The sequence below is a fragment of the Mastomys coucha genome, unplaced genomic scaffold (genome assembly GCF_008632895.1).
Source record: "Mastomys coucha isolate ucsf_1 unplaced genomic scaffold, UCSF_Mcou_1 pScaffold3, whole genome shotgun sequence".
NCBI classification, from domain to species: Eukaryota; Metazoa; Chordata; class Mammalia; order Rodentia; family Muridae; genus Mastomys; species Mastomys coucha.
In genome coordinates this window covers 72,293,200-72,309,653 of record NW_022196909.1, presented here as the reverse complement: position 1 = coordinate 72,309,653, position 16,454 = coordinate 72,293,200, and the positions used below count along the sequence as shown (strand labels likewise).

The 16,454-nt window shown below is 47.2% G+C and overlaps 1 protein-coding gene across 2 annotated transcripts; it reads left to right on the top strand.

Moving 5' to 3' along the window:
• The first annotated feature begins 10,959 nt into the window (after positions 1 to 10,959).
• Tnfsf14 (TNF superfamily member 14) lies at positions 10,960 to 14,809 on the top strand. 2 transcript variants are annotated; one of them, XM_031347650.1, is made up of 4 exons: positions 10,960 to 11,164; positions 12,201 to 12,237; positions 12,515 to 12,556; positions 14,124 to 14,809. In XM_031347650.1, exons 1-4 carry the CDS (start codon positions 11,057 to 11,059, stop codon positions 14,549 to 14,551), a joined length of 615 nt encoding a protein of 204 aa, XP_031203510.1. In that variant the 5' UTR covers positions 10,960 to 11,056; the 3' UTR covers positions 14,552 to 14,809. The 2 variants fall into 2 exon arrangements, with proteins under 2 accessions (XP_031203510.1, XP_031203509.1); XM_031347649.1 differs by having other exon boundaries at positions 10,960 to 11,269.
• Positions 14,810 to 16,454: the final 1,645 nt, after the last annotated feature.

Here is a 16,454-nt window from a genome sequence, read left to right as displayed (position 1 = left end):
GTAAGGAGGATGGAGATATATAAGGAAAATGGAGGGATGTAAGGAATATGGAGGTATGAAAGGAAGATGGAGTGATGTAAGGAGGAGAATGGAGCGATGTAAGGAGGATGGAGGGAAGTAAGGAAGATATAGTGATGTAAGGATGTATGGAGGGTGAAGGGATGCAAGAGGATGGAGGGATGTAAGGAGGAAAATGGAGTGATGTAAGGAGTATGGAGTGATGTAAGGAGGATAGAGAGATATAAGGAAGATGGAAGGAAGGAGTTTGGAGGGATGTAAGGAGAAGGATGGAGGAATGTAATGAGAAAGCTGGGGGGGTGTAAGGAGGATGGAGGCATGTAAGGAGAACTGAGGGATGTAAGGAGGAAGATGGAGGAATGTAAGGAATATGGAGGGATGTAAGGAAGAAGGAGAGATGTAAGGAGGATGGAGGGATGTAAGGAGGATTGAAGTATGTAAGGAAGATGAATGGATGTAAGGAATATGGAGGGATGTAAGGAGGATGAAGGGATGTAAAAAGGAGGATAGAGGGATGTAAGGAGGGGGATGGAGAAATGTAAGGGGGAGGATGGAGGGATGTAAGGAGGATGGAGGGATGTAAAAAGAATGGAGGGATATAAGAAGGAAGGAGGGACATAAGGAGGATGGAGGGAAGTAAGGAAGATGTAGTGATGTAAGGAGTATGTAGGGATGTATGGAGGATGAAAGGATGCAAGGAGGATAGAGGGATGTAAGGAGGATTGAAGTATGTAAGGAAGATAAAGGGATGTAAGGAATATGGAGGGATGTAAGGAGGATGGAGGGGTGGAAGAATGTAAGGAAGATGTAGGGATATAAGGAAGATGGAGGGATGTATGGAAGATGCAGGGATGTAAGGAAGATGGAGATATGTAAGTAAGATGGAGTGATGTAAGAAGGTGGATGGAGGGATGTAAGGAGGATGGAGGGAAGGTAGATGTAGAAATGTAAAGAAGATGGAGGCATGTAAGGAGGATGGAAGGATTTAAGGAAGATGGAGGGATGTAAAGTAGATGGAGGGATGTAAGGAAGATGGAGGGATGTAAGAAGAATGGTGGGACGTAAAATGGAGGAGGATGAAGAGATGTAAGGGGGAGGTAGGGATGTAAGGAGGATGGAGTGTTGTAAGGTGGATTGGGGTATGTAAGGAGAATGGAGTGATGTAAAGAGGATGGGGATGTAAGGAAGATGGAGGGATGTAAGGAGGAGGATAGAGGGATGTAAAGAGGAGGTTGGAGGGATGTAAGGAGGATTGATGGATGTAAGGAGGAAGATGGATGGATGTAAGGAGTAGGATGAAGGGATGTAAAGAGGAAGATAGAGGGATGTGAGAAAGATGGAGGGATGTAAGGTGCAGGATGGAATGATGCAAGAGGGTGGAGGTATGTAAGGAGGATGGAGGGATGTAAGAAAGATGGAGGGATAATAGGAGGATTCAGTGATGTAAGGAGGAAGATGGAGGGATATAAGAAGGATGGAGGGATGTAAGGAGGATGGAGTTATGTAAGGAGGATGGAGGGATGTAAAAGGAAGAATGGAAGGATATAAGAAGGATGGAGGAATGTAAGAAGGATGGAGGGATGATAGAAGGAGAATTGGGGGATATAAGGAGGAAGATGGAGGGATGTAAGAAGAATGGAGTGTTGTAAGGAAAATGGAGGGATATAACAAGGATGGAGGGATGTAAGGAAGAGGATGGAGGCATGTAAGAAAGACAGAGAGATGTAAGGAGGAGGATTATGGTATGTAAAGAGGAAGATGGAGGTATCTAAGGAGTAGGATGGAGGGATGTAAAGAGGAAGATGGAGGGATGTAAGGATGATGGAAGCATGTAAGTAGGATGGAGGCATGTAAGGGGGATGGAGGGATGTAAGAAAGATGGAGGGATGTAAGGAGGAGAACAGAAGGATGTAAGAACGATGATGGAGTGACGTAAGGAGGAGGATGGAGGGATGTAAAGAGGATGGAGGGATGTAAGGAAGATGGAGGGATGTAAAGAGGATGGAGGGATGTAAGGAGGATGGAGGGATGTAAGGAAGATGGAGGAATGTAAGTAGGAAGATGGAGGGATGTAAAATGGAGGGTCGAGGAATGTAAGGAAGATGGCGAGATTTAAGGAAGATGGAGGAATGTACAGAGGATAGAGGAATATACTGAGCATGGAGGGAGGTAAGGAGGATGGAGGAATAGAAGGAAGATGGAGGGAAGTAAGGAAGATGGAGTGATGTAAAAAGGATGGAGTGATGTAAGGAGGATGGAGGGATGTAAGGAAGATGGAGGGATGTAAGGAAGATGGAAAGATGTAAGGAGGATGGAGTGATGTAAGAACAATGGAAGGATGTAAGGAGGATAGAGGGGTTTAAAAAGGATGAAGGGATGTAAAGAGGATGTAGAGAAATAAGGAGGAGGTTGGAGGGATGTATGAAGGATGGAGGGATGTATGGAGGATGGTGGGGTATAAGGAAGTTGGAGGGTTGTAAGGGGGAGGATAGAGGCATGTAAGGAGCATGGAAGGATGTAAGGAGGATGGAGGAATGTAAGGAGAATGGAGGGATGTAAGGAAGTTGGAGAGTTGAAAGGAGGATAGAGGTATGTAAGAAGGATGGAGGGATGTAAGGAAGATGGAGGGATTTAAGGAAAATGGAGGGATGTAAAAAGGAGGATGTAGGGATGTAAGGAGGAGGATGGAGAGATGTAAGAAGGAGGAGGGAGGGATGTAAGGAGGAGGGAGGGATGTAAGGAAGATGGAGAGATGTAAGTAAGATGGAGTGATGTAAGGGGGCAGATGGAGGTATGTAAAGAGGATGGAGGGATGTAAAAGGAAGGATGGAGGGATGTAAGAAGGATGGAGGCATGTAAGAAGGATGGAGGGATGATTGAAGGAGGATTGAGGGATGTAAGGAGGATGATGGAGGGACGTAAGGAAAATGGAGTGTTCTAAGGAGGATGGATGGATGTAAAAAGGATGGAGGGATGTAAAGAAGAGGATGGAGACATGTAAGAAAGATGGAGGGATGTAAGGAGGATTGAGGGATGTTAGGAGGAGGATTGTGGGATGTAAAGAGGAAGATGGAGGGATGTAAGGAAGATGGAGGGATGTAAGGAGGATGGAGGAATGTAAGGAGGATGGAGTAATGTAAGGAGGATGGAGGGATGTAAGGAAAATGGAGGGATGTAAGGAGGATTGAGGGATGTAAGGAGAATGTAGGGATGTAAGATGGATGGAGGGATGTAAGGAAGATGGTGGGGTATAAGGAAGATGGGGGAATGTAAGGAGGATGGAAGGATGTAAGGAAGATGGAGGGATGTAAGGAAGATGGAGGGATAAAAGGAAGATGGAGAGATTTAAGGAAGATGGAGGGTTGTAAGGGGGAGGATGGAGGCATTTAAGGAGTGTGGAGGGATGTAAGGAGGATAGAATTATCGAAGAACAGGATGGAGGTATGTACGGAAGATGGAGAGAAGTAAGGAGTATGAAGAGGTGTAAGGATGAGGATGGAGAGATATAGGGAGGGTGGAGGGATGTGAGGAGGAAGGAGGCATGTAAGGGGGATGGAGGGATGTGAGAAAGATGGAGAGATGTAAGGAGGCTGTTGGGATGTAATCAGGATGGAGGGATGTATGTAGGATGGAGGGAGGTATGGAAGATGGCAAGATGTGAGGAGGATGGAGGCATGTAAGGGAGATGGAGGGATGTAAGGAGCATGGAGGGATGTAAGGAGGATGGAGGGTTGTAAGGAAGATGGAGGGATGTAAGGAAGATGGAGAGATGTAAAAAGGATGGAGGGATGTAAGGAGCATGGAGGGATGTAAAAAGGATTGAGGGATGTAAGGAGGATGGAGAGATGTAAAAAGGATGGAGGGATGTAAGGAGGATGGAGAAATGAAAGGAAGATGGAGAGATGTAAAGAAGATGGAGAGATTTAAGGAGGATGGAGGGATGTAAGGAGAATGGAAGGATGTAAGGAGGATGGAGAGATGTAAGGAGGAGGATGGAGGGATGTAAGGAAGATGGAGGGATGTTAGGAAGATGTAGGGATGTAAGGAGGCTTGAGGGATGTAAGGAGGAAGATGGAGGAATGTAAGAAGAATGGAGTAATGCAAGGAGGTTGGAGGGATGTAAGGAGGATGGAGGGATGTAATGCGTATGGAAGGATGGAAGAAGAGGATGGAGGAATGTAAGGAAGATGGAGAGATGTAAGGAGTATGAAGAGGTGTAAGGATGATAGAGTTGTAAGAAGGATGGAGAGATGTAAGAAAGATGGAGGCATGTAAGTGGTAGGATGGAGGGATGTAAGGAGGATGGAGGGATGTAAGGGGGAGGATGGAGAGATGTAAGGAGAATGGAGGGATATAAGGAGGTTGGAGGAATGTAAGGAAGATGGAGAGATGTAAGGAAGATGGAGGGATTTAAGGGGGAGGATGGAGGCATGTAAGGAGAATGGAGGGGTGTAAGGAGGAGGATGGAGAGATGTAAGGAGGTTGGAAGGGTGGAAGGAGTATGAAGAAGTGTAAGGAGGAGGATTGAGCGATGTAAAGAGGCTGGAGGGATTGAAAAAGGAGGATGGAGGTATATAAGGAAGATGGAAAGATGTAAGGAGTATGAAGAGGTATAAGGAGGATAGAGAGATGTAAGGAGGATGGAGGGATGTATGAAAATGGAGAGATGTTGTTGGGTTGCACACCCTGCCATCACCAAGCTGCGGCAGTGCCAGACACCAGCCAGCAGCACTGCCAGTGGAGATCAAAAGGGAGACCTGCAGGGAGACCTGCGTCCTGCCAGAGTTCTGGTACTCTCGGTTGGAGGGCAGAAGAGGTAATCTGCTCACTCCACCCCACAGGGTGGGCATCTAGATCCCAGTCCCTGGGGAGTGGAGATGGACAGCTACAGGGGTCCCTGGCCCTCAATGAGGCCAAAGACAGCAGGTTTTAGCTCCTGGGCATCGCAGGAGACACTGGATACCGTGGAAGAGCTGAGAACAAATTGCCCCCCCCCCGCCCCTGGAGCAGCTCAGTCCACCCAGGGCCTGAAGGGATAAAGAGGGCATGAAAGGGAAGCGGTGGCGCCCGATTGTTCCTGTGTGAGCCTAGGGTGAGGGTCACTGGTCTGGTCTTGTGGCTGCAAACGCTGGGCAAACATGAGTCTAGTGGAAAGGGAGCAATCCATGATCTTAAGGCATTTTATTATAGAAAAGAAAGAGAGAGGGAGAGAATGTAGAAAAGTAGAGGTGGGACCTGGCAACATGGAGAGAGGGGGAAGGAATGAGAAGAGAGGGGATGAGCAGTGAGAGTAAAGACAAGAAGCTAAGAGGTTGAGAGAAAAAAGAAAGAAAGAGGAGGGGGCAAACAGCCCCTTATATGGCGGGCTGGGCTACCAGTCTGTCCTCAGGTAACTGTGGGGTGGGACACACCTGGCTGTGGTCAGAGACTGGGGGTGGAGTCCAGCCAGAATACTGGGAGCTGCAACATTGTCTAGCCACAGGATCCTGGAGTGAGGGCTTCTGTTGTCAGCAGCCTTATGTCTTGTGGTCTTTACTGTTCTGTCCCTTGTAGAACTTTCTACTGGGTCTCCAGAAGCAAGCCTTGCTCAACCAAAAACACAGACTGCACTCCACAGTCCCACAAGATGTAAGGAGGAGGCTGGAGAGATATAAGGAGGATAGAGGTATGTAAGGAGGAGGCTGGAGAGGTGTAAGGAGAAGGATAGAGAGTTGTAAGGAAGATAGGGAAATATAAAGAGGAGACTGGAGATAGGTTCATTAGTTCAAAGTTCATAGCGCTGTTGCAGATGTTCCACATGTTTCTCAGTGGTCATGAAAGGAAGTTCACAGGCAGCTCTAAGTGCATCTCTGGCAGAATTGGTACCCCCTTCTCACTCCCACAGGCAGTGTACACACAGGGATACACTCAAGGACAAAGTAAGTAACAGTAAATGTTAAAAATATAATGTAGAAAGCCATTGAAGAAGATATTCAGTGTGGGCCTCTGTTCTTTAAATACATTAACACAGTGACACACACTCACACTGACATACCAAACAACACTCACACACTTAGTCACACACACTCACATAGAAATGCCATACTTCCACACACTGTCACATTCACTCACACTAATAGTTACACTAATACACAGACATGCATATATTCTCACACACATATGCACATACTCTCTCACTCACAGACATACCACACATACATTCACATGTACACTAATACTTACACTTACAATAACAAGCTGACATACATACACTGTCACACACACTTACATACACGTTCTTTTACTCATGCACACACACACAAAGACATACCACACTCACACACGTGCATACATTCTCATAGACACACACACCTACATACACTAATACTTACACTAACACAGAGACATATATACACTCTCTCACAGATACACATACATCCAAACACGCAGAGTGAGTTGCTGGGGAATTTGAGACTCTTTGCTGGAGCTGCCTACAAGTTAAATGGGGAAGTCCGGGCGTCCCAGCCTGTATCAGTCATTGCACATGCTCAGCCCTGTCTTTCGTGACACAAGTGTCTTTGAGTCACTTGGTTTCCTGTAAGTCACCCTCACCCATGCTTCTATAAGTCACCCAGATAAACTCACTGGTTCACCACGCTGTAATCCGCTATGACCATTTCTTCTGTCCTTCCTTCCCCCCATTATCTGCAGTAAAGTATAAAAATAGTCTCCCTAGGAGAAGCCATCCAAGAGCCCGCAAGCTTTCAGGTTCTGCCCTAAGCAGCATGTCTGCCCTCCTCCCCTGTACTTGCCCTTAGCAGCCAGGCACCCTTGTCCCACCCCCCATTTCTGAGTCTCAGCTCTCAGTTCCCACATCTTTCCTCAGCAACAGCTTGTTGCCCCTTCACTGAGCCTCACATCCTGGCTTCCCTGTGAGCTCCCCTGAACTTCTCCAGTCTCCTCTGACCCCTGCCTGGCACACTCACGTCTACACTTGAGTGGTAAATCTAGATGATCATGTTTACAGGGCATAGAATCACCATGGACCTTGACATCATCACTGTGATAGACACTTCTCACCATAAGCCAAGATTTTCCTTCCTCCAAGTCATAGTTAGGGTTTCTACTGCTGCGATAAAACACCATGACCAAAGCATGGTGAGGAGAGGGTTTATTTCACTTACATTTCCAGGTTATATTTCATCACTGCATAAAGTCAGGACAGGAATTCTAATTGAGCAGGAACCCTGAGGAGGAGCAGATGTGGAGGCCATGAGGTCTGCTTACTGGCTTGCTCCCCATGGCTTGCTCAGCCTGCTTTCATAGAGAACCCAGGGCCAGGGCTGGTGAGATGGTTCAGCGGGTAAGAGCACCAATTGCTCTTCCAAAGGTCATGAGTTCAAATCCTAGCAACCACATGGTGGCTCACAACCACCCGTAATGAGATCTGACGCCTTCTTCTGGTGCTGTCTGAAGACAGCTACAGCGTACTTGTAGTAAATAAATAATAAGTAAATCTTAAAGAGAACCCAGGGCCATCAGCCTGGGATGGTGACACACATAGTGGGCTGGGCCCCTCCATATCAATCACTAATTAAGAAAATGCCCTACAGGTTTGAATGCAGCCTGATCTTATGGAGACATTTTTTTCAACTGAAGCTCTCTCTTCTCAGATGATTTTCGCTTGTGTCAAGTTGACATAAAACTATCCAGCACCGTTTACCCCTTGTCATCTTGACACACAAAGACATCACTAGTAAGTCACAACCTTTCCTTTCTTGTCATCTCCAAGATCAAACATTAGTATCAACATCACAATATAAAAACATTTGGTGGGCAGAGAGATGGCTTAAGAGCGTTGGCTGTTCTTCAAGAAAATGAGCAATTCCCAGCACCCACACAGCAGCTCACAACTGTCTTTAATTCATTTTCCAGGGGATCCAAATCCCTCATACATGCAAGCAAAACACTAGTGTACATAAACTAAAAATAAATAAATTTTTAAACATTTTGCCAACTTAAAAAAGTCCTACAGCCTTACAAATTCAAGCACGTTAAAATTTAGTCTTTAAAACTCTGAAGTTTAAAGTTAAAATTCTTTAAAATCTAAAATATTTTAAAAGTTAGTCTCTCAACTGTGGGATCCTATAACATTGAAAACAAGCTAAATACTTTCTTATTTCAAGAGGGAAGAACCAGGGTACAGTCAACAACCTGAACAAGCAAAACCAAAATCCAACTGTGTAAAAAATTCCATTCCAGTGTCTGGGATTCAAATGCGATCTTCTGGGCTCCTCCAAAGGTCCTAAATGACTTCTCTGGTGCTGCCCTATGCAGCCCTCACATCTTGTCTTCTGGGCTGGGGCTGGCTGCACTCCAAGGCTGCTGGTGGTGGTGGTTACCCCAAGGCACTAGCATCTTCAGAATGCTGGGGTCTTCTGCTGCCACTGAGGCTGCGCTTTCACTAACAACCTCTCCTGGTCTCACACAGTGCCAAACCTCAGCTTCTCTCCATGGCCTCTTTATACTTTCAAAACCAGCATCATCTGATTATAACCTTGTTCACCTCAACAGCACAGCTTCTGTATACTGATTCTCTCAGGAAACACTTCCCAGATTTTACCTCAATGATGCCGGTCTCTTCTTAAATCACAGCCAGTTCTGCAGAACTAGCAGAACTAAGAATCTTACTTCAAATATCAAACATTCACAATGTTCTTCTTGTTCTTTTGTTTTAAGATAGAATCTCTTGATAGTTCTTGCTCTCGTGGAACTCACTATATAGGTGAGGCTGGCTTTGATCTCACAGAGATCCATCTGCCTCTGCCTCTGCCTCTGCCTCTGCCTCTGCCTCTGCCTCTGCCTCTGCCTCTGCCTCTGCCTCTGCCTCTGCCTCTGCCTCTGCCTCTGCCTCTGCCTCTGCCTCTGCCTCCCAAATGCTATGACTAGAGGTGTGTGCCATCATCCTCTAAATCCTGGTGGTCTTTAAGGAACTCTCAAACTTCCCTCTGTAATTTCACAAGCCAGGCCTCCATCATCTGCATTATTCTCAGCATTTTGAACTTCCAAGCTCCTACAGAACAGCTCACTTAGCTCTGTGCATGGAACAGTTTTTCCAGTCCAAAGTTCAGATGCCACTACAATCTTCTCAAAACCATAGTCAGGTCTTCCATATCCCTACCCCACACTGGATACCAACCTGTGTCTTGCTTAGGATTTCTATTGCTGTCATAAAACACCATGAACAAAAGCAACTTGGAGAGGAAAAGGTTTACCTTAGCTTACGCTTTCAGGTCATACCCCATGCACTGAGGGAAGTTAGGACAGGAACCCGGAGACAGGAGCTGATGCTGAGGCTATGGAAGAACACTGCTGACTGGCTTGGGTCCTATGGCTTGTCAACCCAGGAATGCCAGTGCAGGGAAGGCACAGTATACAGTGAGCAGGGGCCTCCCACAAGTCAATCTGTTGAGGGCATTTTCTCCATTGAAGTTTCCCCTTCCAAAATTAATGTAGCTTGTGTCAAATTGACACTGGCCAGTACAGACCATGAGAGACTAGATAATGCTTCCAGGCAGATCCTATATGGTAGGATACTCTGGGCTGATGAGTAATATGCACAGTTCCAGGAATGGACCTGAGTTGGGCAACAGCAAGGAGACAAGTAAAAAAAAAAAACAAAAACAAAAAAACAGACATACAGGAATCCTGGGGTCATGTGATCTGGGCCTTCTGCACATGAGTATTTCAGCATGTTATTATACAGAGTTGAGTGGAGAAGCGGGGTTATTGCATATCACTGAAAGAGGCAGCTTATTACATACAGTTAAGCAAGGACGCAGGTTTTATATACACAATGGGATGGGGAAGGCAGGTTTAGTTAATCTCAATAAGAACTGTCTTTGTAAGGGAGCTATGTTCATGGGTCAGCACTTGGGGAAGAATGGTGGACACATTCTATACACACTGTCGACATCCACATCTATGCGTGGACCAGAAGAGAAGGCTATGTTTCCCTCTGGGTCTGAGGCTCTGGAGTTCTTGACAAGCTCATGTCAACAGCACACGTCCCTTCAGCACCTCACACACCTGGGCTTCCTCTGAAGGCTTCTGTTCCTGAGGCAGGTAGATGGGTGGGTCCTGCAGGGACAGGAGTCTCAGCACTACTTCCCCTGGAACCCTGGTTAGGGAAGCCATGAATCAGCAGTGTGGCAGAGCACTGGGGTTCTGTGGTCACAGCACTGCCAGCCCTGTGTGAGGACAAACACTACAGCATGGGGGCCATTGACATTGAGAAGGAGGGGCTGGTGAGCCTTCTAACTGAACCTCTGAGTCCTCAGTATCTGGAAGGGTGTGTGGTGAGGGTAAGGTCCAAGCTGAAGATTTGGGGACAAGGAGGTATCTGAAAATCTTCCCCAGCACCGTCTTCAATGGACACACATGTGAACACATCCGAGGTTCATATGTGCATGTGCAAATAGATGATACACGCTGTAGTGTGTATGCCCATATATGGGCCTGCACACACATCAGGAAATGCCTGTGTGCTTGTTCTGGCACACACAGGCACATATCAGAACATCTACATCTGTGTGCACACATTCATGAACCTTGAATCTGCACAAGCACCTGCACCCATATGCACAGATTAAAGCAAACCCAAAGGCCTGTGCTTGCCAGCGTGTGCATGCAGGTGTGGTGCAAGATGCTTGCATGAAACCCACAGAAGTTCCTCTGAGGGAAACAAAGCCACCAAGTACCTCCATCAGGGGCTGCCCCGTCCATCTCACCTGAGTCACATTTTCTGGAAAGTGTGAGCTATGGCGGCCTGAGTGAGAGTGATCTCAGGGCTGGGCCTTCTGGGGTCACAGGAAGAAGAGGAGGGTGTGTGGGGAAAGGGGAGGCACCAAACTTCAGCTTTAAAGTGAGTCCTAGGGCTTACAGGAACCTTTTGCAGTTTGCAAAGCCTAAGCATTGGGCAATTGTGGTTTCCTCCGGAGAGGAGGAACTCGGGCTTGCCAATCCTGTCCCTGGGCTTCTGAGCCTCAGCTGCTCTGGCATGGAGTGTGTGGTACAGCCTTCAGTGTTTGTGGTGGACGGACAGACAGACATCCCATTCAGGCGGCTGGGACAGAACCATCGGAGGCGGCACTGCGGCATTGTCCAGGTTAGCCTGGCTCTGATGCTGCTGCTAGGTGCTGGGCTGGCCACCCAGGGCTGGTTTCTCCTGAGACTGCATCAGCGTCTTGGGGACATAGTGGCTCATCTGCCAGTAAGTGGGGCTTGGGGAACCAGCGGGTCCTCTCTAGTACCTGTCTCTTTATGGCTGTGTATTGTGTGCCAGGCAGAGAACCCAACTAGAACCCAGGGTTTCTCCTGTCAGTCTGTCTTTCTGACCCTCAGTCTTCTCTTCTGTACATGAGGATCTGATACACATGCGGTACCCGGCAGCTTCCCTGGGATTCACCTGCACAGTTGTTGTTTCCAGTCCAAAGCCTTGTCCACGACTAGTTTAATGGTCATCCTGGTTCACTCTCAGCTCTCTCATTTGCTCACTCTCTGTCCCTTTCAGACAAGCCATGGGTGTGTCACAATATGCTCCTGAGCCTTTGCCTATGTTTTCTTTTTAAGTTTTTTTTTTATTACATTTACTTATTTAGTGTGTGGATATGAAAAAGTGTGCATGTGCTGCAGCATGTATGTGAAACACCTTTGTGGAATCACTTCTCTGGGTCTCTATTTGTGTAGGTCCTAGGGACTGGACTCAGGTAAGGCTTAGCAGCAAGCACTTTTACCCCCTGAGCCTTCTCACGGGCCCTCAACTATCCAAAAACCTTGAAAACATTTCTGAAACAATTCTAGTCTCAAGCTTTCAGACATTCAACTTGATTAGTTAATTCTTCATCCCAGCAAGTGGGAAAGGGAGGCAGAAGGCTCAAGGAGTTCAAGGGCATCCTAGGCTACTTAGCAAGCCTGAGGCCAGCATGGGCTACTACGAGAACCTATCTTGGAAACACAACAGATCTAATTAGGTGTGAGCCCCTCTCTCCCATATGTGTGTATGTATGTGATGTGTGCATGTGTGGCTCTGCATACATGCCTGTGGGTGGTGTCTGTAGCCATGGCCAGACAGTCTCATCTCCATATACCAGCAAGACTCCAGTGTGGCATGTCCTTACCAAACATCCCTGTCTGCCTTTCAGGATGGAGGCAAAGGCTCCTGGGAGAAGCTGATACAAGGTAAGTTTGGGCCCCACCCTACAAAGTAGGTGGCATGGTTCCTGCTCTGCACCTCCCCACAACACACCCTGGGTCATCATCTAGTGTCACTTCATAGGCCCCACAGGTGCCCCTCCCCCAGGGCCAAAGAAGCAGAAATCTGGGTCATTCCAAAAGGGGCAGAGCCTGATACTTACAGGTAGCCTCCATCAGTGTGTGAGAACCTACCGGTATACACACACACACACACACACACACACTCCTCTCTTTGTCTCTAACCTCTGACTCTCTTCCTCAGATCAACGATCTCACCAGCCCAACCCAGCAGCACATCTTACAGGTGAGGGGGAACCCCAGATCTTCACATGGAGTAGGGTTTAGTGTGTCCTTGAGAGACCCATGTCTTCACAAGTTAGAGCATTCATTTTTGCATTCATTTAGTGTGTTTTTAATTGTTTTTACATTTACTTCTTTTTATTCATTTAATACTGCACATGTGCATGCCACAGTGTGGAGGTCAGAAAATTCTCATGGGAACGATTCTTTTTTTCCACCTTTTGGCTTCCATGGACTGATGTCAAGTCATCAGGCTTGGCTCCAAGTGCCTTTACTCTCTTAGCCATCTTTTTAAAATTTTTTCAGGGTTTACTAACAAACAGCCCATAGAAGAGCCACAGAGAGCCATGTAAAGTCATCTTTTCATCCTGTTAGTCATGGGGACACATCCCAAGGTCTTTGGAGGCCTCAGAATATGTTGGGCCACAGACCTACCACAGTTTACATTTGTTTGTTTGTTTGTTTGCTTGCTTGCTTGCTTACTTTTGTTTTTGGAGACAGGGTCTCTCTGTGTAGCTTGGGATGCCTAGTAGACCTGCCTCTGTCTCTTGAGTACTGGAATTAAAGACGTAGGCCACTACATCCAGCTGTATATACTGTTTTTTCTTTTGGCATAAACAGTTTAATTTATAATTTAACAAATAAGAAATTAACCAGAATACACATAAAATATGCTATAATCAAAAACTATTTTTAAAACATGATGTGGAGATGGCTCAATGTGCAAAGTGCTAGCCACTTTCGACTCAACATCTGAGCCAAAGCCAAACATATACTCCTGTGCCAATTACAGAGGCAGATCCAGGCAGACACACACTCCTGTGCCAGTCATGGAGGCAGAGACAGGCAGAGAGGTCCCTGGGACCTGCTGGCCAGTAGCCTCAACAACAGGGGACTCCCAGGGTCAGGAAGAGACTCTGCCTCAAAAATAAGATGGAGAGAAGCTGAAGCTGAGGAAGTTGCCTGGTGTTGACTTCTGGGCACACATACACATATATATCACAAACACTCACATACATCACACACATATACACACAAACACACACACACACAATCACACACACTTTTTGAGACAGGGTCTCATGTAGCCTAAACTGGCCTTGAACTCTTTATCCTCCCGCCTCCACCTCGAAAGAGCTGGGTGACAGGCATACACCACCACACCTGACTTACTTGGTGCTGGGGATAGAATGCCCAGCCTTCGGCATGCTGGGCGAGTGTTCCACCTCCTAAGTCCTAATCCCATTTAAAACACTTCACTAGGAAGCTTAAATACCTTGTGCCTCAGTTTCCTCTTTGATATTCAAGTGGCTTTGCTCCTCAGTGCCTCTGTTCCTACCCTTGCAGAAGGAGATGGGAATGAACTGAGTTAAGATGCATAACCACCAAATTACTTTGCTTGTTTTTCTGTACCTCAGTTTCTCCCCCCTGCAAGAATGGGCTGAGTCAACCCAGACAAGCAGCCTAATATGGCGGTGAAATCAGAGGCAACTAGCATAAGGTCACATAGAAAGGGTGGGCACAATGCTAACCATGCTGACCAGTTATCTTTCTCTCTCCTTTCCCCCCAGGAGCCAATGCCAGCTTGATAGGTATTGGTGGACCTCTGTTATGGGAGACACGACTTGGCCTAGCCTTCTTGAGGGGCCTGACATATCATGATGGGGCCCTGGTGACAACGGAGACCGGTTACTACTATGTGTACTCCAAAGTGCAGCTCAGTGGCGTGGGCTGCCCCCAAGGGCTGGCCAATGGCCTCCCCATCACCCATGGGTTGTACAAGCGCACATCCCGCTACCCCAAGGAGTTAGAACTGCTGGTCAGCAGGCGGTCACCCTGTGGCCGGGCCAACAGCTCCCGAGTCTGGTGGGACAGCAGCTTCCTGGGCGGCGTGGTACATCTGGAAGCTGGGGAAGAGGTGGTGGTCCGCGTGCCTGGAAATCGCCTGGTCAGACCACGTGACGGCACCAGGTCCTATTTCGGAGCTTTCATGGTCTGAAGGCTGCAGTGACCATGTGTTCTGTGGAGGGATCTCTCCAGGACTCACCTCAAACCCAGCAATCGGGTTTGGAACCCCCCTTTAAGGAGCCTTGAACTTTGCTCAGGATGGTGTAGACTGCTGACTGGCTTTGAGCAATCTTCAAATCAGAGACCTAGAGACTTGAGGTGTGGAGCCCAGGAGCATGGGGTTCAGCCCATTTGCCTGATATTCAGGCAGAAACAATAAAGCTTGGGGTATTTATGCTTCTGATGCAGACACTGAGATTTAAGCTTTCTGGGTTTGGGCTGGAGGCAAGAAACCTTCTCAGGGTGCCATCAAGACCATGTTGGCAGCACTCAGGAATCCATACTTGCCACCACACACTGGCCTCTTCCATCCAGCCACCACACAGCATTGGGCCCCTGGCTGCAACTGGCCAGGTACCAGCTTCTGAGCACATACATCCTTCAGGGACATTTTGATGGACCTCAGCACTCAGCACAATGCGCAGCAGCAACAGACATGGGAAGGGAGGGAAGGGAGGAAAGAGGGGAATGCAGAACAGAAGGGGAGGAAACAAGAACAAAACAAAACAAAGCAAAACAAAAACCCGAAAACTCAAGGAATAAAGTGTCAGGGAAGGGAGATGACACCATTGAGGGCACTTTTTTCAACACACTTAGAACAGATTGTGCCAGGCCTGTGGGAAGACACAAAGGGCAGCGAATGGGTTTGGGTTATGGCTCAGTGGGTAAAGTGCAATTATGAGGATCTAAGTTTGAATCCCTGGTGCTCATATAAAGACACAGATGTGGTGATGGACACTTGTGGTGATGGGATCATCAATAGGAGACAGAGACAGGAGGACCTCTGGGGCTTGCTGGCTAGGCAGTCTAGCTGAATCAATGAGTTCCAGGATCAGGGAGAGACCTTGCCTCAAAAAAGGTAGATAGTTCCTGAAGATGACAACTGAGGCCATTCTCTGGACCCCACATGCAGGACACATGCATAGTGAATAAAATAAAAAATATTAAATAATAGTATTTGAGAGGCACTTTACATGTTCTAATCATTTGTGCTTTTATGTTTGTTTGTTCCAGTTTGTTTGTTTGTTTGTTTGTTTGTTTGTTGGGAGATGGGGTCTCAAGTAGTCCAGGATAGCTTTGAACTATATATTTCATATATTTTGAGGCAGAGTTTCATGCCTCCTATCTAGGTTCCTCCAGCATCTAGAGCTATAGCTGTGTGTTACCCTAGTTGAACATCTGGGCAGTTACCCAGCACCTTCAAATGCAGAGCCCACAAGAGGCTGAGAGGGTCGGGCTCCCTCTGCTCAGGGGTCACAACTAGTCCAAGCCAGTCCAAGCAGACTTCCTGTGTCCTGTCCTTGCAACACTGGTGGGAGGTGGAAAAGCCCCCAAACAGCCAGCCTCACCCTCCATCGGAGTTTCCTTTATGCTTAGCATGGCCTGTTTCCGTGTCTTTGATGAGACCAAGGTGTGGGGACAGTGTATTTATAAAAAGCCACCAGCAGTTTCCACTGTAAGAAAAAAAAATCATTCTAGAAGATTTTTCTCAGCCTTGAGAATAGAAAGAGAGGAGGGGTGATTGAGAAAGGGAAGTAGGAAAGAAGGTAAAAGTGTGAGGCGAGGGGCAAGAACGATGGGGGACAAGGAAGTCCCTGGCCAAGAACTGACCTACTTCTGTGTTTCTGAGAAGGTTATCTATAATGTGTTTCCTCTTCTACCCCTGGGGCTCCACCACCCACTGCTCCCTGGGACACCATTCTCCCCTAGGCAGTCACTGACCCTTCTTCCCCTTACCTCCTACCAAGACGCCCAAAATAATGATGGTGTGCCAGTGTCATAGAATGGTGCTACAGCCCACCTGCTAACCACGGTTAAAATGAGAGATGTCATCA

What these genes read in the sequence shown, in the direction of transcription:
- Tnfsf14 (XM_031347649.1), top strand. Translation starts at nt 11,057, where the DNA reads ATGGAGTGTGTGGTACAGCCTTCAGTGTTTGTGGTGGACGGACAGACA. An exon ending in CTGGGAGAAGCTGATACAAG is followed by an intron (nt 12,238 to 12,514) that starts GTAAGTTTGGGC and finishes TCTCTTCCTCAG; the next exon opens with ATCAACGATCTCACCAGCCC. An exon ending in CCCAGCAGCACATCTTACAG is followed by an intron (nt 12,557 to 14,123) that starts GTGAGGGGGAAC and finishes CTTTCCCCCCAG; the next exon opens with GAGCCAATGCCAGCTTGATA.